This window comes from Syngnathus acus, chromosome 20 (genome assembly GCF_901709675.1).
Source record: "Syngnathus acus chromosome 20, fSynAcu1.2, whole genome shotgun sequence".
Taxonomy (NCBI): Eukaryota; Metazoa; Chordata; class Actinopteri; order Syngnathiformes; family Syngnathidae; genus Syngnathus; species Syngnathus acus.
This window is the reverse complement of record NC_051104.1, coordinates 1322728-1346912: the sequence shown is the minus strand read 5'-3', so window position 1 is coordinate 1346912 and position 24185 is coordinate 1322728. Positions and strand designations below refer to the sequence as shown.

The 24185-nt window shown below is 45.5% G+C and overlaps 3 protein-coding genes across 28 annotated transcripts in view; all 3 read right to left on the bottom strand.

Moving 5' to 3' along the window:
* The window catches only part of scrib (scribble planar cell polarity protein), a 28723-nt gene extending 23170 nt beyond the window's left edge, over positions 1 to 5553 (bottom strand). For 13 of the 19 annotated variants that reach the window (XM_037280149.1, XM_037280154.1, XM_037280150.1 and 10 more), the window contains exon 1: positions 4690 to 5552. In XM_037280149.1, coding sequence (XP_037136044.1) covers positions 4690 to 4848 — 159 coding nt within the window. In that variant the 5' untranslated portion in view covers positions 4849 to 5552. Of the gene's footprint in view, positions 1 to 4689 lie in introns of all 19 variants that reach the window. The other 6 variants (XM_037280161.1, XM_037280167.1, XM_037280164.1 and 3 more) reach the window with 2 other exon arrangements.
* A 375-nt stretch (positions 5554 to 5928) lies between these two features.
* Positions 5929 to 12922, bottom strand: LOC119139498 (poly(U)-binding-splicing factor PUF60-like). Of its 5 annotated transcripts, none has more exons than XM_037280253.1 (12): positions 12848 to 12922; positions 12266 to 12355; positions 11929 to 12024; positions 11744 to 11833; positions 11184 to 11234; positions 10231 to 10392; positions 10064 to 10156; positions 8238 to 8451; positions 7919 to 8151; positions 7100 to 7214; positions 6679 to 6938; positions 5929 to 6591 (listed from the first exon to the last, which is right to left on the bottom strand). In XM_037280253.1, the coding sequence occupies exons 3-12, from the start codon at positions 12010 to 12012 to the stop codon at positions 6292 to 6294; spliced, it is 1602 nt and encodes a 533-aa protein (XP_037136148.1). In that variant the 5' UTR covers positions 12013 to 12024; positions 12266 to 12355; positions 12848 to 12922; the 3' UTR covers positions 5929 to 6291. The 5 variants fall into 5 exon arrangements, with proteins under 5 accessions (XP_037136148.1, XP_037136150.1, XP_037136147.1 ...); XM_037280252.1 differs by having other exon boundaries at positions 6292 to 6591; positions 12262 to 12355; XM_037280254.1 differs by having other exon boundaries at positions 6292 to 6591; positions 7961 to 8151.
* Positions 12923 to 13246: 324 nt separating this feature from the next.
* Positions 13247 to 24164, bottom strand: LOC119139501 (nuclear receptor-binding protein 2-like). 4 transcript variants are annotated; one of them, XM_037280265.1, is made up of 18 exons: positions 23582 to 24164; positions 17830 to 17952; positions 17640 to 17741; positions 17473 to 17562; positions 17321 to 17361; positions 17145 to 17239; positions 17049 to 17072; positions 16889 to 16975; positions 16753 to 16808; positions 16591 to 16686; positions 16334 to 16466; positions 16164 to 16266; positions 16030 to 16080; positions 15829 to 15964; positions 15667 to 15741; positions 15503 to 15566; positions 15370 to 15425; positions 13247 to 15080 (listed from the first exon to the last, which is right to left on the bottom strand). In XM_037280265.1, exons 1-18 carry the CDS (start codon positions 23699 to 23701, stop codon positions 14994 to 14996), a joined length of 1539 nt encoding a protein of 512 aa, XP_037136160.1. In that variant the 5' UTR covers positions 23702 to 24164; the 3' UTR covers positions 13247 to 14993. The 4 variants fall into 4 exon arrangements, with proteins under 4 accessions (XP_037136160.1, XP_037136161.1, XP_037136162.1 ...); XM_037280266.1 differs by having other exon boundaries at positions 15503 to 15548; XM_037280267.1 differs by having other exon boundaries at positions 15688 to 15741.
* Between the last annotated feature and the right edge of the window lie 21 nt (positions 24165 to 24185).

Genomic DNA, 24185 nt, shown 5'->3' with positions numbered 1-24185 from the left:
TACAAATTCTCAAGCCTTTCCCTGAATGAGCCCGGTGGGATCAACGGCACGTGCACACCAACGTGGATTAACCTCAAACGCCGGCGAGGGAACTGTAAATTCACACAGAGGAATGTTTGTCAAATGGCACCCAAACATGCTGCTTTTAAATCAGCTAACCAGGAAGGAGGCTGCGTGCTACGTTGCGGCCGTATGCTCTGTTCACAGAGGATGCAGTGTTCCACTTAAGGGACTCTGTTAGGCCTCTGAAAGCGAAATTAGAGCCGTGATGAACGGGGCCCTCATAAGAAATTCAGCTAAACCTGCTTCTGATTGGGACCCATTTTGGTGAATTTCCTTGTAAGCACTGAGATTCTCCCATAAGTAGCTGACCCAACTTAAAAGTGAAATTTTGGGGGAAGGGTCGATGGAACTGAAACTGCTACTGAAAATCTTTTATCCAGCGGAAGTAAAGTTCCGATTCCCAAGGTTCCAAATCGTGGTGCTTGCTCGCCCCTCCCCAAACAGCCCATCCAATACTAAGCGATCCACGGTGATACAGCCTAGCGACGCACTCTGATAACAACAATGCAGCAGGACGAGAAGGAGGCAGAAGAGACGATGGACGCACTTGCTTTTCTTGAAACAGGACGGGACTCCTAGCGGGGATTCAGCTCTTCACCATTCACACAATCAAATAGTTCCACACATGAATGCCACCCTAGCCCCTCCTTTTGCTCCTCCTCTCCGAGTTCCCTCCATTTTCTTGGGACCGGGGACAAAAGCCAAGCCCAACAGAAGACTGTCAATCTGCCCTCATTAACCAGCCCCCATCCCTCCATTGTCTAAAAGGCCACCGCCGAGTGAAGAAAGGAGGACTAAGTTGCAGTTGGAACCGGCCCCTGATACAAAGTTCGGTCTTAATGACGTTCCACATTAGAAAATGAGACGCGCCCCTACTGAGAGTCAACCAATGAAGACGACCCAGCCTAACTGGAAGTGGAACAAAGTACAAGATGCAAATGTAAAGCTTCTGACACGCTGCTGTCCAAGGAAGATTGAGAGTGAACAGGTGGCGGCAGCATTGAGGGCTTAAGAGGTGACTTATGTGGCTCAAGCACACATGAGTACCAGCTAGCGTGTACGCTTGCGCATTTGCAAAGCAAAGGACATTCAAAACAGCCGGGAGGGCTTTGAACTTTGTCCCGCCGCCGCTGGATTCTTTTTATTCCCGCTGCATGTTGTGCATTCACCTGACTAAGGAAGGCCTAACGCAAGATGTCTGACTGCTTGTACAGGAGACAGAAAAGGGCAATGCACAATCTGTCAAAATGATAAAGTGCTGAGTGTGAGGGTTGACTTTCTCGAGTGATTCCAAACACAGCCAGTGTTAAAATCCGAATCCGCCACTCATGTTCCACACGCATGACGTTCCTCACTCGAGTGTGTTTGTGTGTGCACAAGCAGTATTTGGCACAATAGCCTCATTGTTCAGCCGCCGGTGTCCACATCATTGAATCATCTTTTCCAGTAAATGCCAGAGAATGGTCCCCCGTCACATTTACACATCTCAGTCGCAATCTTTCCATTGTGAGAGAAAAGCCTCGACACGACACGGTAATCCTTTGACGACCGAGGCTAACGGTGGACTGGAATTGTCCTCTGAGAAGAAACGCGGAGAAAGTCCCACGCTCGCGCTTCCCACACTAATCACGACCAAAACATACACGGGCGAAAAAAAGCACAGTCGGCAAATTTTCCTCGTGATCCCCGTTCACGTCCCCAAAGAACAACGGCTCACTTAATGAAAAATAGGACAGGCTTGTGCGTATGTTTGCGTTGGCCATTGGGGAATGTGCGATCATTGCTAAGTTCAAGTGTGTGAGAGGTGGACTGGGGAGGGGGTGGGGGGCGAGGGGGGAGGCAAACTCCTGGAGATTCCAGGCATGCCTGTGTCAAGTGCTGCAGTGCAAACACAACCACGCTGAGCTAATTACAAGGGCAGCACCAGCCCCTCTTGGAATTTTTTCATAGAAATTACACAATAAAAACAAATGAACACAATTAGCAGGTAACATAAGGTAGGTACACTTTATTTGCTTTAGATGGCCACCAAATGTGGCAGACCAGATCTGGCCTTCGGGCCTTGACTTTGACATACAGCAATATTTGCTTCACTTCCTTAAAGGCTACATGTTTGTCACGCAAGTTTAAAAAAAAAAAAAAAATCTACATGTGCTGCTGCACTATTTGTGGTCAAATATCCATTACAGGATTATAATGTCGCTGACTCAGCAGTGAATGTAAAAGCTACAAGACTGGAGTACTACATCGCTTTTGTTCTCATCACTCCGGAGCCATGTGGTTCAAGAACACAAACAAACACGTTTCTTATCGTAAGCGCCATCGTGAGGGGGGGCTCGGGGTCCGAAATGAGAAAATACAAGTTCTTTCGTCTCGCTGTTTTCCGGCAATATACATTCACAAAAACAGGGCATTCCACGACTGGCTCGATTCTTCCCGCTTCCTGCCGACGGGGACGCTCCCGACACGAAAGGAATCAACACGAGAAACGCGCACGTCAACAAATCAAGGCGGGCCAACCCTGGACGCTGACAGCTCTACTTGACCCGTGCGACAACAAAGCTTTTGTGCATGCGTGTGTGTGTGTGTGCGTGTCAGCCTCGCCACAAAGCCTCTGCGGCAAGCCACAAACAGCGAATAGAGTATAAAGTTCCATCAACTGCAAAGTTAGCGCTGCAACGAGTCAATATCTGCTTCACTTTGGCAGAGGACTCTAATGAACGCATCTGACTCGTGATTCCTGATTCAGCGCAAATATTTGAGTGATAAACACAGGTGAGTGTGTAAAAAAACAAAAGTCGACGCTGGCTCGCAATGTGATAAACTCAGCCTTTGAGCTTGCTGTTAGCCACAAGTGTCGGGCGGGCTTATGTCTGTCTGTCTGTCTGTCTGTCTGTCTGTCTGTCTGTCTGTCTGCAGCCAAGCAAACCGCCATCTCGCAAACTCTCTGTGACTCTCCTCGATGGCAAACAGCTGCCGTTGCCACCGCCGCAGCCATTAATTATTCACTGGGGCTTTGCTTCCATGTTTACCTTTGTCGCTTGCTACTGGGCGAGCGCCTGGGGAGGACAGATGGCTTTTTGTGTTGCAGGCTTTAGATTTAGCATTAGTTTTTGTTTTGTTTTGCTTGTCACAGCCCATCACCACCCAAAAAGTCTTCATATAGGATGCTACCATGTGTAGGAATCAGTGGCAAGATGTATGGACGGATGATTCTACCACCAGAGATCCCCAAAGGACTAGAGGATCAGTGTAGCTCAGTTCCTCAATCACTTCCTCCAGTATTGAAAAGACTCCCACCCTCCTCCCTTGTTAATCCTTTTTAGGAATAAATTATAGCCCACTAGCAGGACCACGAATTTGCTCACACACCAGATCGGGCATGTGTGTGTCCGCTTGGGGGGTTAGGACAGTGTCAGGCAGGATGTGGGACCAGCTGGTCATCAGCTCAGACAAAAGAACCTGCTGAATGCGCTCGGATCTCTCACACGGCCGCTCTGGATCGTTCTCCGGCAACGTTTGAAAGAGTCCACATTCCCAAATGACTCAGATGATTCAGGATTTACGCTACAGCACAAAGGAGTACAGAGTTCCCACACGGAACAGCAGAACGTAAAGAACATTGGAGAATTTACTCCCGGCAGTTTTTGACATTTGAAATGTCATTCATCTTTTAAGATTTATGACAGTTTGATAACAATATCTAACTAATCATCTCTTCGGATAAGTAGACACTCGAAAGACGCAAGAGTCGGACACTTGTTGAAGTTTCCGAGCTTCTGATGTGCCTGCAAGGCCGTATTGGGTAATAACAGCGGGAGCAACAGGCCGCATAGAACCTGTTCAGCAGAATCCATTAGAGACACACCCATCAGGAATTTGTTTGCCCATCTCGACAAAGGAAAAACCTCAAGAACAACGCCCGCTCATCTACATGCGACTGGAGTGAACCATTACGTCCGTCTGTCTGTATGTCTGACTTTTCCTTTTCAACGGAATGGTGATGTGTCGCCACTTGAATACAGCGCGAGCACGGCTGCGGACAGCGCAGAGGTCGACTCAAGCGGTGACATTTGATATGACGAGGAGGGTGTTTTGGTCGAGGGGGTAACGGGATGGGTGGTGAATGGACTCCTTTGTAACCTGTCATGAGACTGGAGAACAAGATCACTCCCGCTTCCGCAACAGGGACAAACTATACACCTAACAAATGCAAAGATGCATAATAAAGTAGGATTAAATAGACTTGCATGATTAGGGCAGGCACATAATCAATGATTGGTGGGCAGCGATTTAAGAGTTCGAGGGGGGTTGCAAAACTTAAGCAACTATCTGGGTATCTAAATCTCCATCTGTTCACTTTGCTAAAGCACAAACACTTAACAAGTCGCTGCTTCTGCAGTCCATAATTGCTACACTGGTCCTGGTGGACAAAAATAATATAATTTTTATTTTTTTACTTTTGTTTTATCTTCCAATACTTTTATTTGGGGATCTTTTCCCATCTGTTTTTTGTATTTTCTCAAAGTTTTCTTAATGATGTGGGTATTTTGTTGGCTAATATTTATATTTAGTAAGTGACAAAGTTTTGTGTGAGGTGATGACTGCTACTCGCCCTCGACTTACCTTGGGCAGCTCCTTGAGTTGGTTGGCATCCAGCAGAAGCTCTTCCAGACTTCGGCTGTATCGGAACACCTCGTCGGGGACCGCCTGCAGGTTGCAGTGCCGCTTGTCCACCGACTCGACGTGGCGGTTGCATCGCCACAGCGGGATACACTTGAGCATGTCGGGGTGGGAGGGAGGGGGTCCCCCGGGTGGGTGTCACTGGAGGCAAAGCATCGGGAGGCGAAGCGTGTTTGGGCGGCTGGATGGTTGGCGGGGCTTGCTTCGCTCACGAACCAGCAGGCCGGAATCCAATTAAAAAAATAATCCCACAGCCAATGTCAGAAGGAATATTGTCGTAGTCCCTCTGGTGTTTACATGAACAGAATACAAAAAGACAGATTTGGTCTCACTTGAGTCGGACGGTTTCACTTGAAGTTAGCTACCAACGCCACCATCCTGGTGTCTCAGCCCCGAAAATAAGCCTTGTCAGGCGGCGTCGAGAACGCCACCGCCAACTGGAGGGGTGGTGACCGTGCAGAGCGGAACGAGTTAGGGGAGGTTCAACGTGGTGTCCATGGGGATACTCAGTCGCTCCTCGCCGGTTTGAGTTGTTAGTGAGCTAGTTGCGGCTAGCCTCCATCGGCTAACATCTATTGTGCCTAGCCAGTAGCCGCCGTTAGCTTCCACAAGTACCGCAGATGTGTGGGAAAACGTCGTGGACTTCCTTGTAAAAATAACCGCGAAAGGATAAAAGTTAGCGTGTGGAGTTTTGGGGGGCGAAATGCCCCACAGTGAATGTATGAGCTTCTCCCCAGACACGGGCGCGCGGCGTTTCCCTGCCACTGTTGAGCCCCAGCCAGGCCGGTTAGGCGTATGGGGGGCTGGGCTAAGTTTGCGGCCATAGGACCGCCGCGTTCCGGCCCCCCCTGACGCGCTATTGTCGCTGGGTCCTGGGTGTATGGCGCCATCTAGGCGGCCAAACACTGAAATTTCATCATGCAATGCAATTGATGTCCAAAAAGTGCAGTTCCGTTTATACGTAGAATGTTTCATATTTATCGATTATTAGTGTATTTTTAGCCATTGATTTGTTTATATTTGTGTCGTTTTTCACATTTGAAAAATAAAAATCTCTACATCGTGGTGTGCAAGACAAATATTTTTTGAATAAGCATTTTTTAAAAATCCATTCAGGGATGCACAGCATCATTCATTAAAAAAATGTGTAACATGCCATGAAGCAAAATGCATCACAGAAGCTGTGGACAAATAACCTTTAATTGTAAAAACAAACAGTGTTTACATGGTCCAATAATTTTGCGAAGAAAAAACATGTAAATGAGCCAAAGAAAAAACTATTCATCTGTTTTTCTTTTTTTAATGGGTATGGTTACAAAAATGTTGAAACCTGGACCACGGCGGAGTCATCACAGGTCTGAGCCAAACAAATTAATCATTGACAAACAACTATTCTTCCTTAAAAAATGTGGAAACCTGGACCACGGAGTCATCACAGGTCTGAGCCAACCTCATCATTTTCATCATTGACGAACAACTATTCTTTCTTAGAAAAAAAGAGACAAGACAATTAGAGAGCCGGCAAGGGGACTGAGTGGAAGCGGTTCACGCAGACAGATCGCTGCTGTTGAAGCGGTCTTGGTCGTACACCTCGGCGACCACCTTGCGTCCGCCAAACCAGCGGTCGTTGAGCGCCTGGATGGCTTTGTTCATCTCCGAAGCCATGGAGAACTCCACGAAGATCTTGACGATGATGTCGGCGTCCTCCTCCTCTCCCTGCTTCTCCTGGTAGATGATGACGCGGTTGACCGAGCCGAACTTGCCGCACTCTTCTGTCACCTCGCCCTCCAGGGCGTCATCTATGTCCTCCGGGCCCACCATGTTGCGCAGGACCATTACTGTGGACTGGAATGCAAGAATGAAAAAATGGATAAGGGTAAGATTTTGTTGTTGTTGATAACTATAGAATGCAATTTGGTGGCATTTTGTTACCTCTGACTTTCGAAGCAGCTTCTGCATGACCATGTGTCTGGCGCTGCTGCCCGATATGCTCATGTGCTCCTGGTCGCTCAGCATCTCCTGGCCCGTGCCGTCCTGGAGCGCCTCTTCTTTCTCTTCCTTCTTCTCCTGCAGCTGGCCAGCAACGGCTGCCGCCAGCACCTGACTGGAGAGAACGGGCGGCGACGCCAGCACGGGGTTCACCAGGCCCACCTGGGGGAGCACCGGGATGGGAGGACGCACTGGAGTCACTCCTACAAGGGAAACACCAGAATGAAAATTAGAAAATTCAATGCTTTGCTTATACATTTAGTCTGCATTTGCCTTTTCGGACTTATGTTAGCCCCGGACCAGATCATCAGTGACAAAAAAAGGTGGCACTGTTATCAGCGGACGTGTTCAATGACGCTCTCACCTGTGATGACGCCGGGCGCCTGCGCAGCCATGACGGCCTGCGGTATTCCCATTTGCTGACTAAGGAGCTGAGGCGCAGCTAACGCCCCCAGGACTGACGCGCCGGCTACGGCCTCCTTGAGAGAGGGGGTTCCCGAGACATTAGGTAAGGGAAACACAAGAACACAGCACAGAGGCAGCACAGTCAACAATCAACAAAGTGTGACCACAGAGGCAGCTTAGCGCCCCAACACGGAAAGACGAGCTCATCTTTAAAATGATTCAAGCAACTTCTGCTGAATCAATGCAACTGTTCTTACTGTGACAAGACTCTTGGTGTGCACATCCTAATGGTGAATGGGAGGAGTGTCATTGTGATAACCCCATTTTTCTTTTTGAGTGTACAGTGCTCCCCTGCAACTTTCAGCACTTGGCACCCACCATTCCCTAAACTTAATTGTTGCCAATTTTCTTTCCCATTTTAAAATCCAGGCTCTGCTGCATATTTACTGGAGTGACACTTTCACAGAAAGTGGCCAACCGCCAGGGGTCGACAAAGTTAGCCAAGTGATTTTTATCTTGACATTCGCCAATGAACTGGAGGCCAAAGTAATGCTTTGTAAGTTGAGGAGCCTCATTAGGAGTTTCACTGCCATCTTATAGGCAATTTGCAAGGTACTGTTGTTTAAAACTATCTGTTTTGTATCATTCTCAGATTTTTCTATTTATTGAATAACAGAGGGAACACCGTACTGCATTTCAATACGGACTTGACTAAGCTGGCCTTCTCCCAGTCACCTCAAATCAAAGCAAAATGGCCATCAGTTAATTTTATATTTACCTGGAAGGCCATTAAATCCCTGTGGAAGGGATTCATACTTGCCTGGGCCGTAATCTTGGCAGTGGCCGCCGCTGCAGCCACCGCCGCCGCCGGTGGGAGGCCACCGGGAGTGGTGGGGGTGAGCATGGGCATGGGAGGAGTGACCGCCTTGCCCACCCGCAGGTACTGACCCCCCAGATCAAAGAGGTTCATAGAAGACACAGCGTCCACGGCCGACTGCGGCTTTTCGTACTCTGCAAGTCAACAAAGCGTAGTTAGAAGGCACTGAGAGCGGGGCTAGGAGGCAGCGCCGCCGCCCCCAACCTGGCACCCGGCTCACCGATGAAGCCGAAGCCTCTGTGCCGTCCGGAGGTGGGGTCTCGGGCTAATGTACACGATTTGATCCTCCCAAAAGCCTCAAATACACTTTTGATGTCGTCGTCCGACAGGTCGGGGTGCACCGAGGCCACGTAGATGCGGTTAAAAGCGCGCGCTTCCTCTGCCAGCTGGTCAATGATGGGTTGCGCCTGACCGATGTTACTTGGCCGCCCAACCTATAGCACAGATCATACCAGCAGGGCTACTTAACAGGGGAGGTGGGGGTTTGCTTTGGGGAACCGAGGACACACTCCGAATCCCTGGCCTACATTCTCACTGCACCTGGCTCATCATCCTAGTCGTCCGTTACAGCGGTACCTTGACTTACAAGTTTGATGCCAGTAAAATGTTGATTTTAATCAAACGATGTAACTGTGACTGTAATGTGTAAAAACAAATAAGAAGGTTAAGAAATGCTTTTTGGGCTTTTTGTGTAGTGTAATGTCAGGGATAGCATTTTTTGTGTGTGTGATAATACAAAGAAGAATTGAGGTGTGAATGAATACTGTGTTTGATTTGTGTTTGTGTAAAAAAAAAAAAAAATTTTTTTTTTTATCTAAAATTATTATCTAAATTATGTATCACTACCAAGAATCTCTTGTTGCCTGTGTGCTTTTAAGGGCTGGGTTTTGTGAGTGTATTCATTTTCTATTGGTGTGTTTGACTGCGTGTCCAGTTTGCTGAAACTGTCTGAAATGAGATTGTGGCTCTTTCTTACTTGAGCGACAGCTTGAAAAACTAAGGTCAAGGCACCGCTGCATTTAAATCCCTAAATCAGGGGCGTTCCAATTCTTCTTTTTTTTTACTGGATCCGACGAAATGTGTGAAAAAAGTACGACGCACCGGAAATAAATGTTGAAGGATTTTCAGCTAATTTATTTTAGAATGAGCTTTTATTTGCTTTTGGAACGGCACGACGGACCAAATTCAAATATTTTTGTAGATCGCCCACTCCTGCCTTAAAGCTCTTCTCTTGAAATGAATCAAGATATTTTAAAACCACTTAGCAACTACTCACTACCTCCGGAGAACTACTCTGTCTCTCTCTGCTCTTATTATTTTTTTCTCCACGAGTATCTAGACGGGACTGGGATCTGTACTACAGATGGGGCGGCCAAGCAACACCAACCAGGCGCAGCCCATCATCGGCACAACGTAGCAACAGAGCGATGCAGCGCGCTGCTGGGAATCGCACTGAGAGGTCACGACGAACAGCCCTTGATACAAGTGTGGAAGCAACACATTCGACACAACACGCGCGCACACACTCAGGCACACACGCAAGTCACACAGCCACGCACCTGCAAGTCAACAAAGACACACAAGGCAAAAGACAACAATTAGTGTTTGCATGTTGAGATGACAGGAGCAATTTTAAGGGCTACTCAATAAACAACAAGTGCGATTGGCTTTTATTCAAAATGATATGGTACAGTGGAACCTCAGTTTCCCACATTGTCAAATTTGGAGAGTAGAATTTTAGGTACACACAAGAAATTGGCCACTTATGTCTACATCTAGAGTTGTCCTAAATCAAGTTGCATTGGACTCTACATAGAACAGTTTATCATACGTTTATTCAACTACGGATTTTTAAGTAATCAACATTTCACTAGTGTATTTTATTGCTGAGACATTTTTTTCACTCCTTAAAATGTTAGCAGAGGACTTGGCTCTTCCGCGCCTGCTGCGAGATTGAACACGGAATTGGACGGCGCTGGGACTTTGGAGGTTCCACTGTAGTGTTCTCAACTTACCATTAGGACGAAATGAGTCCAGACTACTCACCTTAATGTTTCGCCCACCCAACATGACGGAATTCATCTGCTCCAGAGCCAGCTGGGCAGCCTCTGGCACGTCGTACTCCACAAAGGCAAAGCCCTGCGCGGCCCACCACAAGCAAAATGAAAACAGACCTGGCACCCCGCCTCCCTCCAACAAGACAACTCGCTAACCTTGTGCTTCATTGTCACCGAGTCCCAAGACATGTCAATGCTCTTGATGGGGCCGAAGGGAGCAAAGGCCTGTCTGATGGTGTCCTCCCCCAGCTCATAGTAAATGGAGCCTACGTACACCCGGCACATGATGGCGAGAGCGCGCTGCCGCTGAGCTGCCACCTGCCGACCAGGAAAAAAACACCAGCCGTTAGCATTATAGCGAAAGGGAACGACGGGGAGAATATGCACACGCACACACAAACGGGAAATAATAAATGTGTATTTTTCTACTGTGCTTTGGTTTCCCAAAAGTAGCCTATGGCCAATTCAAAGTTAGGGAAAGGGGGTCGGTCTGAAGATAATGATAAGGTAATCAAAAAAGGGACAGACCGTAGTGGAAGACGTCTTATTATGTATATGTAGAGGCGTTATCAAATGACTTATGGAGGCAGAGAAAACACTGAAGTGATTGACATGCACAGCCCTTACAAACATTTGGCTTCAGAAACTGACCTGTAGTCCAGGGATGCAAGTAAGGTACAAAAAAAATAATAATAATCGCGGAATTCATACGAAATCCAAACAAAAATCTTGAGAAACACATCGGACAGAGGTCTTAATTTAACAACGACTAATCGAAACGTGTTTTCCATCACCAAGGCTCACGTTTAAGTCGCACGAACGCAACGACTGCTAACCATCCACTAGGCCATGCTTGGATGGTGCTACAAGCCGCTTAGAAGACCTTTAAACGCGAAACGACTTTATCTAACTTGCTTGCCCAGAAGCTAAAAACGCAAAAGCCCCATTTTAAAAATGTCTCTCAAAGCTTTTTCAAATCAATTACGACAAGGACGCTAACAAAATACTCGAATGCAAAGATTTAAATGCAGGGATTGGTGCCACATCAAAAGTCCTTTTTTTTTTTTCATTGAGAATGCGCACAGAAAAAAATTTAATAATCTATTGACCGATTGTAAAGGTGAGAGAGGATCTCCAAAGCCCATAGTCACTGCTGCCATCTGAAAGACAGTAAAGACGAAAAAGGTGCTGAAAGGTAGGTTAGATATCCCTTAGCTTTTTGCTTTTCTTAACTTTTCAAAACAAAAAAGAAGGTCATGACACCTAGACAGACAAATGTGCTGGTCTACTCTTTGAGCATACTCTTCCACTAAACAACATACAGTTTGGCGACTTGCCTCCTCCATTTTAAATGACAATTTCATCACAATTAGTAAACAAGCTTCCTTTGAGCAACACATACTAAACACAAAAAAACTATGCCTTCGTAGGGACTTCAGCCACCTGAAAAAGAACAAAGAGGCACAAGCAGGACACGCTCTACACATGCTTTTTCACTGCATGGTGGAGAAAAGGGGAAGAGCATCCAATTGAGCCTTTTTTTTTTTTAATTAATGAAACAAGAGATACTTGAATAGGAAATCTATAATTTAGAGACTGTGCAGCCGATACATTGTTTTCCTAAAGTTTAGGCAAACTAACGCGCAAGGAAATAAAATGTACATCTCACCTGCAGATTGGTGAGCTGCTGCTGCTGATGGGCAATGGTCTGCTTCACCAACACACTCTTAATGCTCTGCTCCATGGCATACTTCTTTGCCTGGCACATGTGAAGCAAGCGACATTCAATCCTCCAAATGTTTAATTTTTTTAAAATGATGGGTTAAAAGAAGGGTTGTGAAAGTGCTTTGCTACCCGCTGCAGCGCCTCCTGCTGCTCCGGGGTGAGCGGGGGCAGGCCAAGCTTAGAGCCTGTGCCCTGTCCATTCTCCATCGTCATCGCTGCAACTCCCTGTAAGAATAAAAACTATAAAATAAGGTCTACATGTTTTCTGATTATTATTTTTTTATATATAAAAAATAAGCATTTAGGGAAATAGATACGTTTAATTTAACATCTCGACATTGCATTCATTTCTCGACTTGGCCTGAACGATGAATCCTACTTTAGGGGATTATAGTAAGCATCTACAGAAAATTAATATGCGTTTGTTGCAATTGGGAACAGTCAAAAATTAACTTGCCTTACCTACCAAAGCCGCTGAGCGTTGGCTCCACCACACTGAGGGAAAAAAAGCCCCAGAGGGGGAAATGATGGGGACTCTTCAACAATTCAACAAATCCTGCGGGAGGGTAATAAGAAATAAAATAAAACTTCAGATTACAGGAATAATGTAACGCAACAAGCAACGAAACAATAATACTGAAAAATAATCTGCGTTCTGGTTAGCGCGGTGCTAACGCTGCTCTTCATTCAAAGCATTGGGATACAAAATGGGTAAATCGATCACTTAGCTAAGCAACATTGAGTTCAAAATCGTTGGGGATGTTTAACGATACACAAATATTGGCGATATGATACAGCCCAATATCAAAACAATGAAATTATTTAGGGCCCGATTCGGATGGCTATCACGGATGCTAGCTGATTAGCAATCGCTAGCCATTCATTACAATGGCGCGCAAAACAAAACGCATTTCTTTTACGCTAACTACTCAATACAGCTTTACAAATACAATATATAAAGAGATAGAGAGTCTGCGCACTTGTTAACTGACGTCCGCTCGAGTAGAAATCCGCTTAAAAGGCAACTTTGTCAACGACGAATATTTACCGCAGTCTCCGTGTCCGCCATGAAGCACACCTCCTCGGAGAGGCCCTCGCTCTGGCACAATCGCGAGATTTGGGATAGTTCTCAAACACGGCGAAATGACAGGATCTCGCGATAGCACAGCCGCCTTGACGTAGGCGAACGGAAGTTGTGCAGCGCTGGTGCGCTACACAGAAACCTGACCACGTTATTTTCCACCCTGCTTAGATTATTGCAACGTTGCCGAATCCTACTTTCCTGGTTTCCTACCTTCCCCCTTTTACTTTTAGATCCTAGGTATAATACTACACTTCCTTTGCAGTTTTCTGCCTTCTTACACCTGCTGCCTTCCTTTCATCCACCACGCCAGTGGAGTTTTTTTTTGTTCTAACATCCTTAGATCCTTCATGTATAACTCCAGACTCACTGAACATGTCACAAGTTTATTTATCTGCCATTGCTACAATATATTACAAATGCTTAATTAAGTAGAGCACATCCAAAGGCAAGTTTCATTCAACAGTCTTGTCTGATAAGACCAATGTGAATGGTTTTCTTCTATTATTATTGTACCATGTATGCAAACATGCAGCTTACAAGGTGGTAGAAGAGCAAGAGCTTTCACATTGGAGTACGATCCTTCGTAAACTATAAGCCACATAGAAATAGTATACTGCACAGCCTGTATGGAAGGTTCGGGAAGATTCTGGGTTCCCATCTGCAGCGATAGGCAAAGTAAAACTCAAAACAGTCACTGTACAGTCTGTTATTAAATTTGGAATTGACAGAACAAAGACAAAACCAGTGGAGACAATTTACAACCATATCTTCACCAAATTTCATGTCGATGGATAAAACTGGTGTTAGGGGCAAATTTTTTTTTCAACCAGGCCCCTTTCACATCGAAGTTCATCTGAAATGGCTACTTCAAACTAAAATTGACAACTTCCTGTTTAATTTGGTCACTGAGACTTTTTTTGTGTGTTGTCCACCAAAATTGATGTTAATTGATGTAACTGATGTTTTTTTTTCTTCCTAACTTTCCAAGTATTCACTATAGAAATAGTTTTGAGGGGACATCAAATAAACATATTCAGGACACAATTTGTTTGTTGGAAGAAGAAACAATGAATGCAAGTGGGCTCCAATATTAATAATATGTAAATATTATGCATATCATAGCAGTACTGTACTGATTCAACTACTACAAAAAAACTGAATAAAAATTTGGACAGATTATCATTTCTCAATGAAATCAAGACAAAACAAACAGGGCAACAGAAAAATAAAGCAAAAGAATTACACTGGTGAGCAAGTCATCATGATTTTAAGTGTCAATGACTCCAAATGATATTTACATCCAACGCACAGGAGGCAAGTTGAAGTTCATTTGCACATTCACATCAGGGGAGGAGCTCTTAGCCATGTCAAATAGAAAAGTTGTGCTTTTCCACCATCTTGTGGCATCTATCGGCAATTTTAGACCTTTTTAGTCACAGTGTCAATTATTGTTGGATTAGCGGGGAGTCGTGAATTGAGGTCTACCTTTTTTTTTTTTAAGATGCACTTCAATGTTATCCTTTCCCAATTCGTTTATTAGTCTTAAAATGTTCATGTTTAGTTGCCATATCAGGCACTTTGCAACAATTCTTTGGCACTGAAAACAATTTTAGAGGGGAAAAGCCCTTAAGAGCACTGCAGGCTAAAAGGAAATGCAGCGAGCGCAAATCGACATGACAACCTTGTGCGTTGCTTCGCGATAATAAATAAGTCCACGGTGAATGAATGTTAACAGCGCATGATGGATGGAGTACTTAAAAAAAAGGGAGATTGGCCATGGTGGACACTGGAGTGCAAAGATGGCGCGTACTAAAACATTCGTTTGACAACAAGATGGCTGGATGTTGAGAATGTCGGCATCCGGCACGGAACTGACACGTTTAAAGGCAAACGCGCCCTTCGGAGGGAATCGATCCCAACGCAACCGTCACGCCCGGTCCTCCTGTTCCCTTCTTTGCCGGTCGCCGTGACGTCTTCCTTGAGCCTCCTTTGGGTTTCTTCACATCCCTCAGTGTTGCTGCCGCTTCCTCTGTTTCCAGCTGTCGGCCGCCGTAAAAGGCCCCTCAAAGGCCCTGATTGCCGTCCGTCCTGGAGCTACCGTGACTTCCTCTCACTGCATGCTCCCAGAAGCCAGAGCTCGTAGCCAGTGTCGCTTGATAGCGTCCTCCAGGAACCCGGCCACCTTCTCAATGTCCTCCTTAGTGACAAAAGGAACAAGAACGTACATTTGTATCATTCATTTTTAATGTATTTATTTTATGTATAATTCTAGAATAAGAGAAGATTATGGACAGCAGTTTAAACATTTATTTGTGTACAAATATAGCCCAATTAAAGTGGCGCCAAGCTTTGGCTTGGAAAAGCCCTTTTAGCTCAATGCTAATGTTGCTAATGCAACTACATGTTTATTTTGTTTGGCCTTTCAAAAAGTTTTCTTTCATAGGTCACATTTCCTGAATTTCCATTCTACAATAAACATAGCGTACCTCATTTATGAAGGCGTAGTGAACTAGTTCGCTGGCGAGGTCTTTGGATGTGTCGGCTGAAAGGTACACATGACATCATCAAAACACAGCGAGCCAATGAGAAAGCAGCATTCGCGTCGGGTGGTAAACCTACTGGGGAGGATGTCACAGCTAAGCTGGCGGTGAAGTTTGTCGTCCATCTTCAGAAATAAAGAAAGCTGGAGTAAAGATAAAAGATTTTAAATATTAGATATTTTAAAAAAAAAACTGATTTGATGTAAGATGGAGCCCAATAAGAAGAGCCTTACAGGAATGTACCTGCTGTACAACGTGACTCACATGAGTTTTGGTCCCTTCCTCATTTGACTCCAAGTTGCAGTGCATCTGGATGACCTAATAACACACATGATGTTTGACAAATGTAACAATAATTTTTCACGCTAAAAAATGCCAAAATGCGGTAATATGCAAAGGGCGAACCTTCCTGCTCTCGGTCTCCTGCGGCTCCGGCGTGGGCGTCTTGACCGTCTCCACCTGCTCCTGAGACAAGGAGAGGGCGCGGGGGACGGGGTGGGGCCGGGACGAGGCGAAGTTCATCAAGGGGTAAATCCCGTTCCTGATGGACAACGTGATTAGCATCTCAGCTAATGCGTCCGGTGGTGTTAATGACGGTCTACTTACTTGACGTCCTCCAGAAACTTGTCCAGCTCCAAAGGGGACACGTGGGAGTACCTGTGGGATATAAAAAGCCAGCCTGGTTCAGCATTTAATATTTATGGATTACCAAAAAAAAAAGACTTAAAAATAAAAATTACTTTAGTTGAACACCGAGCCTGTCTTCATGCTTAATCTCGGCCATGACGGCGTTCGGGTCGAAGGACTTGGTCCTCTCTTCCACGCAGTTCTCAGGAAGCAAGTCTATAGAGCCAAATGTTTTCAATTTCCCATTGAATTACTCCCTTTCGCTGCTGAGAGAGAAACTCACACTGGTTGCTGATGAGGCAGTGGGCGGCCAACAGTTTAAGGGAGTGCACCTCAAACAGGACGCGGTGGAAGAGGAGGTCGTGGGCGGTCGGACGGAGCTTGGCGTCGGGGTGCAAACACGACTGCGTAAACTCCTGCGAGTAGAGACGACATCCATTTTGATTGCTAACATCTCACTTCCAATTGATGCTAACGCAACATTGTTTGTTTAGCAAGTGAGTGTAAACAGCAGGTGAGTGCAAACAATGTGGCTCATACTCTCATAAGAGGGTCCTCCAGGGATTGGCCCGCGTTGACGATGGCCTCCTTGGAGACGGCCACATCTCCGTTAGCCTGGATCTCCAACACTGCCATCTAGGGGTGACACATTGCCTGTCAACGCACACACACGAGCGCACTCACGCATGCAGCGGTTCACACCTCCAGAGCGCAGATGCCAAAGGAGAAGATGTCGATGGCATAATCATCTTCGCCGGCTGGCGGAAAAAAAGACATGGGAGTGGGTGGAGACACGCAGGAAACATCAAGCAGTTCATGTTTAAGTTAGTGAACATACCGCCGTATTCTGGTGCAAAAAAATGAAGATTCCTCTGCTCGCCACGGTGTTGCCTCCCCTTTCCCTGGACGTTGGCGTCTGGGAAAACTGGCGAGTGGAGAGAAGCAAGACGATCATGTGGGTAATAACCTCGGAGATGAAAGCAAACAAATGGACTTACCGTTAACAAAGAGCCGATGCCACACTGCGGAAAGAAGATGACAAAAGATGAATTATTTTTCTGTACTAGCACGTAATGCCTGGCGGGGGATCACACCTGAGCCGATCTTGATGAGTCCGTTGTGCTGGATGAAGATGGTGTCGCACGTCAGGTTGCCGTGGATGATTGGTGGATCGCACGAGTGCAGGTAACTGCAAGGGGGGGAGGGCAAGTCACATAAATAAAAGAGCCGCAGTTGCAGTAGGGCTGTAAAAAAAGTCATCAAGCAGTACCTGAGGGCAGAGAGGATCTGCGTGCACCACCTTTTCCAGGCCTGAAGCACAAAACACAATCCTGGTTGGAATTTTTCGACTGAGACGCATTATTGATAAGTTCGTTTTTTTTCTATGCAAACTAATTGTGATTAAGGCGAGAAATAGCGAACCTTTACGTTCATGGTCTTGTGGTTCTTTTTGGTTTTCTTCAGAAACTGCTTGAGGCTGCCCGACGACATGTATTCGGTGATGAAGATGACCTGTCCATGGCGGTAATGTAAGTAAATATGAGGCGCTCACACATACACAAATGTCCACAGAAAAGGTCAAAACATACCCGAGCCTGACTTTCCTTCATATCAAGCCAGTACTTGTGGAACTTGACAATGTTGGGGTGCTCCACCTGCATTAGGTTCTCAAACATCTCCTTGATCTTCTCCTATACCACAAAAATGACAAAAAAGAGACCAGAAATGTTATGAAAAGCAACAGAAAATGATCAGTAGAAATATTTTAAGTCTGCGTACCTCCTGAGCTTTGAAGACCTTCTTGTCGGAGAAAAGCACCTCGTTCCACACCACCTCCACTCCTTCTTCTGTGTCCATGGCAAGGGAGGCACTTTCTACACCTGGGACGTTGCCTTGGCTCACCTGTAAGAGGCCGAGACAGGGGGAAAAAAAAAATAAATCAATAATTTTTTTTTGTTACAGCACAGATTCTCATCTCAGGAAATATACCGCCCCTAGTGGATTGGAGCGTTATAAAGCGGATCGCTGAGAAAATTGTCAAGTTGCAGGCTATAAAAATGATGACTAGCGCACAGCGTGATAAAAACCCACATAATCACCTTTAAAACTAATAAATTTCACGCACTATAAATCTCTTTGGTGAAATAAAAAAAATAACCGCAGACCGACAGTGTGTGCCTTCAAGCCAAAACCTGAAAGAGCAAAGTAGCAACGGATTTGATCTCGTGATTACTCAACAACAACAACAACAAAAAAGCATAGCCGAGAAGATTAGACATGCACACGCGCTCTCTCTCCCCACTGGAACGATAACATCTGTTAAAAGCTCAATATAATCCATTCACAGCGAGTGGATTGTTTTTTCTTTTGTTTATGAGAAGAAATAAAAATAGTTTTTTGTGCAGTTTTTTTTCATTTTGGTTGGTCTTCTGTACTAAAACGACTCCCCCTTGGCGCTAAATTATTCCGACGTCTCTCTCTCTTCCTCCAGCCGCCGCTAGCTAAATGCTAGCCATTGATAGAAGGCGACGAGCGCGCCCTTCGCCGCGTCACCGCAGACGCGTGGACATGAAACAGCTTTCAGTTTGCAGCTCCACAGGGGGACCATTGTTCGGGCCGGGGGCCCAACCGGCTGACCGCGGCCGCCACTAAAATCTGCTTTTAAGACCCTCATTATTTCCACGAAGGAGGTTACGTTTGCGAGAAGGATTATGGAAAGATTAGGGAATTGATTTCCAAGAAAATCGGAGGTGGGTTGCAGGGTAGATAGAAGCGTTGAATTCACCGGGGGTGGGGGGTGTATTTGAACTTTCCAAAATTGCATAAGAGTTTACAATACATACAGAGCGTGCTAGACAGGTTCCAGAACTGGTGTTGGTGTCACTAAAAGGTCTCACCAGCTGTTGTTGTCTTCGACCATTTTGCTCTCTGCCTGTCGCCTCTTAAATCAAGTACTGTCTAGTTCCAGTCGTAGTATCATATGATATCATCAAGAATGATCTCTATCTCCATTCACTCAGTGGGAGATGGTAATCTGATTTTTGGTTACGGATCGAGATGTGGGCTGGCAAACCGCAGCGGGAATTCCTTCCCTTGACAGGGTGCCAGCCTCGAATCGTGTTGAGAAACACTCGGTGGGAGAGATGCGGCCGTTGCATGGTCACGCTCGAGTGCTAAACAAGCAACCCGGGGTTCTGCCCTCTGATTGGCTGGCGTAGGGGAGGCGGTAGAAGGCACCGAAGTCATGTAAGAACACCGACTCGTGTTCTGAAGTTTGGAAAGAAAATTGGTTTTCTTCTCATTGTGTTCAATGAAATGTTATAACTAAAAACTACTGAAGGTATCGTTACTTGGTATCGGTGAGCACGCAAAGAGTGAATACTTGTACTGGTATCGGTCAGAACAAAAAAGTGGTATCAAACATATGTAGTAATTTATATAAAAACAATTTATATTAAAATTCATATAAAAATAAAACTATAACAACCACTTCTTCAAAGGAAGGAGAAAGTATCGCTTGTCACAGCCATGGGCCTTTTTTTCAAATTTTTTGCTGACTCAGACTTTTTATGCAAATTAGATTCAGCACTCGAAGGCAAAAAAACGAAAGCCGCCGAGCTTGAAACGACTTGAAAATCCAGCTTGAGTTTGTGCGAGCTGGAATGTCAGCGTGTTCTTGAAGCCTCTGTTTATTTATTTCCTTCGCTTTGGCAGCAGTTATAAAATACTGACGAGTAGAAATTCCAGAAAAAGTCAATTCATTTCAATCGCACAAACTCATCAATGGATATTAAAAGCCGAGTAGACTCGTAGTGGCGACGAGATAACGAGGAGATGAAGACAGACGGAGCCTGTAATCGCCGGTGGCCTGAGCCACTGACCGTCTGCTGACCTTTGCCTCCATCACCCTCTCGCTTGCTCTCTCTCTCTCTCTCTGTCTGTCTGTATGTCTCTCGCCCAAAGCTGTCACATGGGCGGCTCGCTGTCAAACACAGAATGTGTGTGTGGGTGATGAATAATGATGTGGCGTTTCGGTCAAAAGGACATGAAATATTAAAATTCCCAAACCTGGTTTAAAAGAATTATGGACAAGGTCATAGGTGTCACAAAGAGTATTATCACATCACATCACACGTCTTGATTTCTCAAAGAGTCTGGGAAAGCGGCCGAGCGAGACAGCCGTGATGAAGGCCGGCGCGGCACCCAAGCCGCCCGAGCCGTGACGAGCATAGAGAGTGTGGAGTATTACATAAGAAATGTCACCCTTTGCCAGCTTTGATCTCCCTCCCATCTGCCTGCAGGACGGAGGTGCTCATGCAGACATGTATCGACTTCGAATCAGTACTCTTGTTTTTTTAATGCGCGGAAAAGCAGGTTGCGCGACATTTTACGCCAGCTCAGACGTCTTGAACACTTTTGCACCGCTTGAACTGAGGCCCTCATTAGACTGCAAAATTGTAGCTAAAAATCTGACTTGTGCCGGTCCCACGAGCATATCCTTGATTCGATTACTTTCAGTAATATGGTGCTATTACTACTGTGAACATTTTTGCTGACTATAATGACCACATGAAACATTCCTACTCTTTCATCTCTCATCCGGAACGCCGTGAGTTAGCCACACCCTTCGACTTGCACAGGCAGACCAAGCCCTGCTGTTTATTTACTTATTGTCCAACGGATAAGAGCCCTTGATAGTAGGCCCAAGGCACTGTTCCGTGTGAAAGGCTCGGGGAACGATGAATTGCTCACCTCCTGAGCAACATAGCAAAGCAAACCAAGGTGTTAGCTTAATGCTAACACTTGTTAACATTTATTTTATACTATCTCCTGATTTTATTGTTTTATTGCGATATGGTTTTATTTTACTCTATGTAAGGTGACCTTAAGTGCCAGAAAGGGTCTGTAAAATGAAATATATTATTATGATTATATAATAATCATAATAATAATGTGAACGCTAACAGCTAACAGAAATTAGCATAGCCTTTCAGGCAGCCTGCCAAAGCCACCTTTTTACCCGTCACCATGTGAAAGGTATTTTGTTCTCATTACGATCACTTTCCCCGTGTTTGCAGTTTATGAAGTGCCTCCCCCACAATGCGGCAAGAGGAGGAGTACGGGCGCTTTACCGATTGGCCTTTTTTTTAGCTAGCAGTTTCCATGTTCCCGAGAAAACAAGCAGGTGTGGTTTTGGTTTTCTTGCCTAAACTGGTGCATTTGCGCAATTGACTGTTCTTGGAGCCAGGCTGCATTAAAAAAAAAAATCTTTGAAAAGACAAAGAGTGTGACTTTCCCTTGGCCTTGGCAACCTTACTGCAGTGCAGCTTTCCAACAAAAAAAACAAAAGAAGTCTAACAAAACGTCAAAATATAATGTTCCAATTTGCTGTGAAGTGCCGTTTCTCTTCGTTCATGCTCTCAAAGCCGACACTCCACCTAAGAGGTTTATAGTGCTTATCCTCTCCAGAGACAAGACGGAGCTGCGGCAGTCAATCCCGACTGACTGCCGACTACTTCCTGGACGCGTTTCAGCACTTCCCTGGCATCTTATTAGGTTGTTATTGCAACAACACTCAGAAAGTCTTGGTTGCATCATTGAGATGGCTCGCAATCAAATGGACTGGAGCTGAATACTGGCATAATGGGAGTAGGTGGGTGAGGAGACCAGTTTCACAAGTCTAAATGTGTACCATGAGAGCAAGTACTGTTCTTGGAGAACAATGCTCGTCTGTATAAACAAAGCCAAAGACTGAAAAGCAACGTTATCATCCTGATTGATGGCCAGGCGCGAGAAACTTTGCGACAGCAATATATTCAAAGTCTGAATCCAAAGCCAGCAAAATCGCAATTTCTGCTCACGTCGTACAACATTTCTATTGAAATTCCTGTCGGTTACTCCCCTTTGCGTAAGATTTATTGCGAGCTGGGCTTGTTCTGTAAAGTTTTTAAACTTTGAACTCCACAAAATGGAGGTTCCAAACAACTGGTGCTAAAATGCTAACGCATAGCAAGATATCACCCTTGACTACACAAATCAGATAGCTTATTTAAATTTAATACAACTTTACAAAGACAAAACATAAAAAAATGAAGGAAAAAATAAATCCAATTTTGACAAACTGTGTGAGTCACTTTTACTCAACCGTGCTTGATTTCCTGTGTCGTTATGTTCAAACTGAGTGACTACTTCAAAAGTAGGATATGAGGAGGATTGAGCCAGCAAGGAAAGCAAACCACGAGATCCCGTGTTTACTGAAATGCTCGAGCTCAATAGCAAATCAAGCGGCGTATACTGCGAACTTTGACACACTAACTTATTTAGCATGTGAGCTACACTGAGCTTGGTGGATGAGATTAAGCTTATTACTTCTTTTACCTTGTCACTAGTTGCTAGGCAGAATTCATGGGGCACAATCATTTCTAAGGATTCACCTTAGTTTTCATAAACATTGAAGATTATCCGATGTGTTTTCAGAGACAGATTTTATTTGACTCAAAGATGTCAATCTAATATTAGCAGCAATAGCATGTTTAGCTAATGCATCACAACTCTTCTCTGTCTGGTATTGCTAGCTGTCGGGGTTAATGGAACGTTGGGCAATCAATGGGTGGAACAACGCTCGGGTGGGGTTGCGAAAGGCCGAGCGTCATTTCTAGCGTGGATGTGCGAGGTCAGGTTGTGCCAGAAGAAGACTGCGAGCCAGAGATAACCTTCGCGTACAAACGCTTGGTTTATTCACTAGCGGCTGTGCCCCCCCCCCCCCCCCTGCCCGACGCGCAATCGCTGAGTGCTAGAAGGCCATCACTCTTGTTGTCTGATAATCAAACTCGTTGTTGTTTATAGGACTTGTTTGCTTAGTCATGTTCTCGCTTATTGTTGGATTGAGGTTTGAACACAATTTGTAAAACGATAGACCAATGTCAAAAAGTCATGAATCTTTCAAGACCCTAATGCATAAGCAAATGTTTTCAAAACTAAATCGCTTTTTAAAGTTTTAAAGTCAATATTGAATACCATTTCAATTCGGAAACAAATTGAAGCTACACATTTTTTGAAAACATGGAAGACAAATTTGAGTTGGAATCAAATTCAGCGTGCGTGTTTTCACAAACACAATTTAGTCTTCAATTGACTTAAAATATGTTTTTATTTTGCACTTGTGTTCATTTTGTTTGTTTCTGTCTAGAGGTGGACATTCTGTTGATTCTAAATACATAAATATTCTGTTGACAATTTTGTGTCAGTAAAAAGTATAAAGAGTCGAAATATTGCAAAGAGCTTTGGTCAGTTTGTCCACCACTGCAAACGCCAAGCACAATAACAAACAAATTGTTAAATACCAAAGGCTAGTGTCACTCGAAAGTGGGCATTAGTATTCAGACAGTGCAGGGGTACCTAATGAAGTGTCCGGTGGGGAGCGTGTTTTGCGGCGGGATCGGGGCGCCGCGCAGCACACACACCAACGGAGACACACACGAACGAACATTGAATCCAATCCAGATATTGAAACCCCCATCAAGCAACCAACCTGTTCTTTGCGCTTCTGCCATCTTCCACAAGGGCTTTCTTCCAGGATCTCGCTCTCATCCTCGCTCTCCTCCTCCTTTCCCTCCGATCCCGATTTCCTCTCCGGGACGGACATCGTCATCTTCACGCCGTCTACTGTTGACAGATTTTAGCTCCCGTCCTCCACCAGGAGGCCAACCTCCTTCCCCTCCTCCGACCTCCTCCGTGTGTTCGTGGGGGATGAGAAGATGACCCACGGGACGACGATTTGCCTCGGGCGACGTTTCGCTACCTCCGTCGGTGTCGATAAAGGCTGAAAGCGAGCTTCCCGGTTGGGATAGACGCCACACCCCCTTGCGGGTGACAAAAAAATAGCAGACACACTGGAAAGAAGGAGCGCTAAACTCGGAAATAAATCGGGAAAACTCGCTTCTTAGCTTCCAGGTGATGGTCCAAGCGAGGCTGGGGAACGTGCAGAGCTTCCCCGGGAAGGCGGTAGTCGCATGATTGGCCGGGTTTTAGGGACGAGGGTTAGTGTTCCGCGTCTTGCTCCGAGTGGAGGAGTGTGTGTGCGTAAGTGTGTGAGCCGCTGGCGTCCAAAGCTTAAACAAGGAGCGTCGATTGGA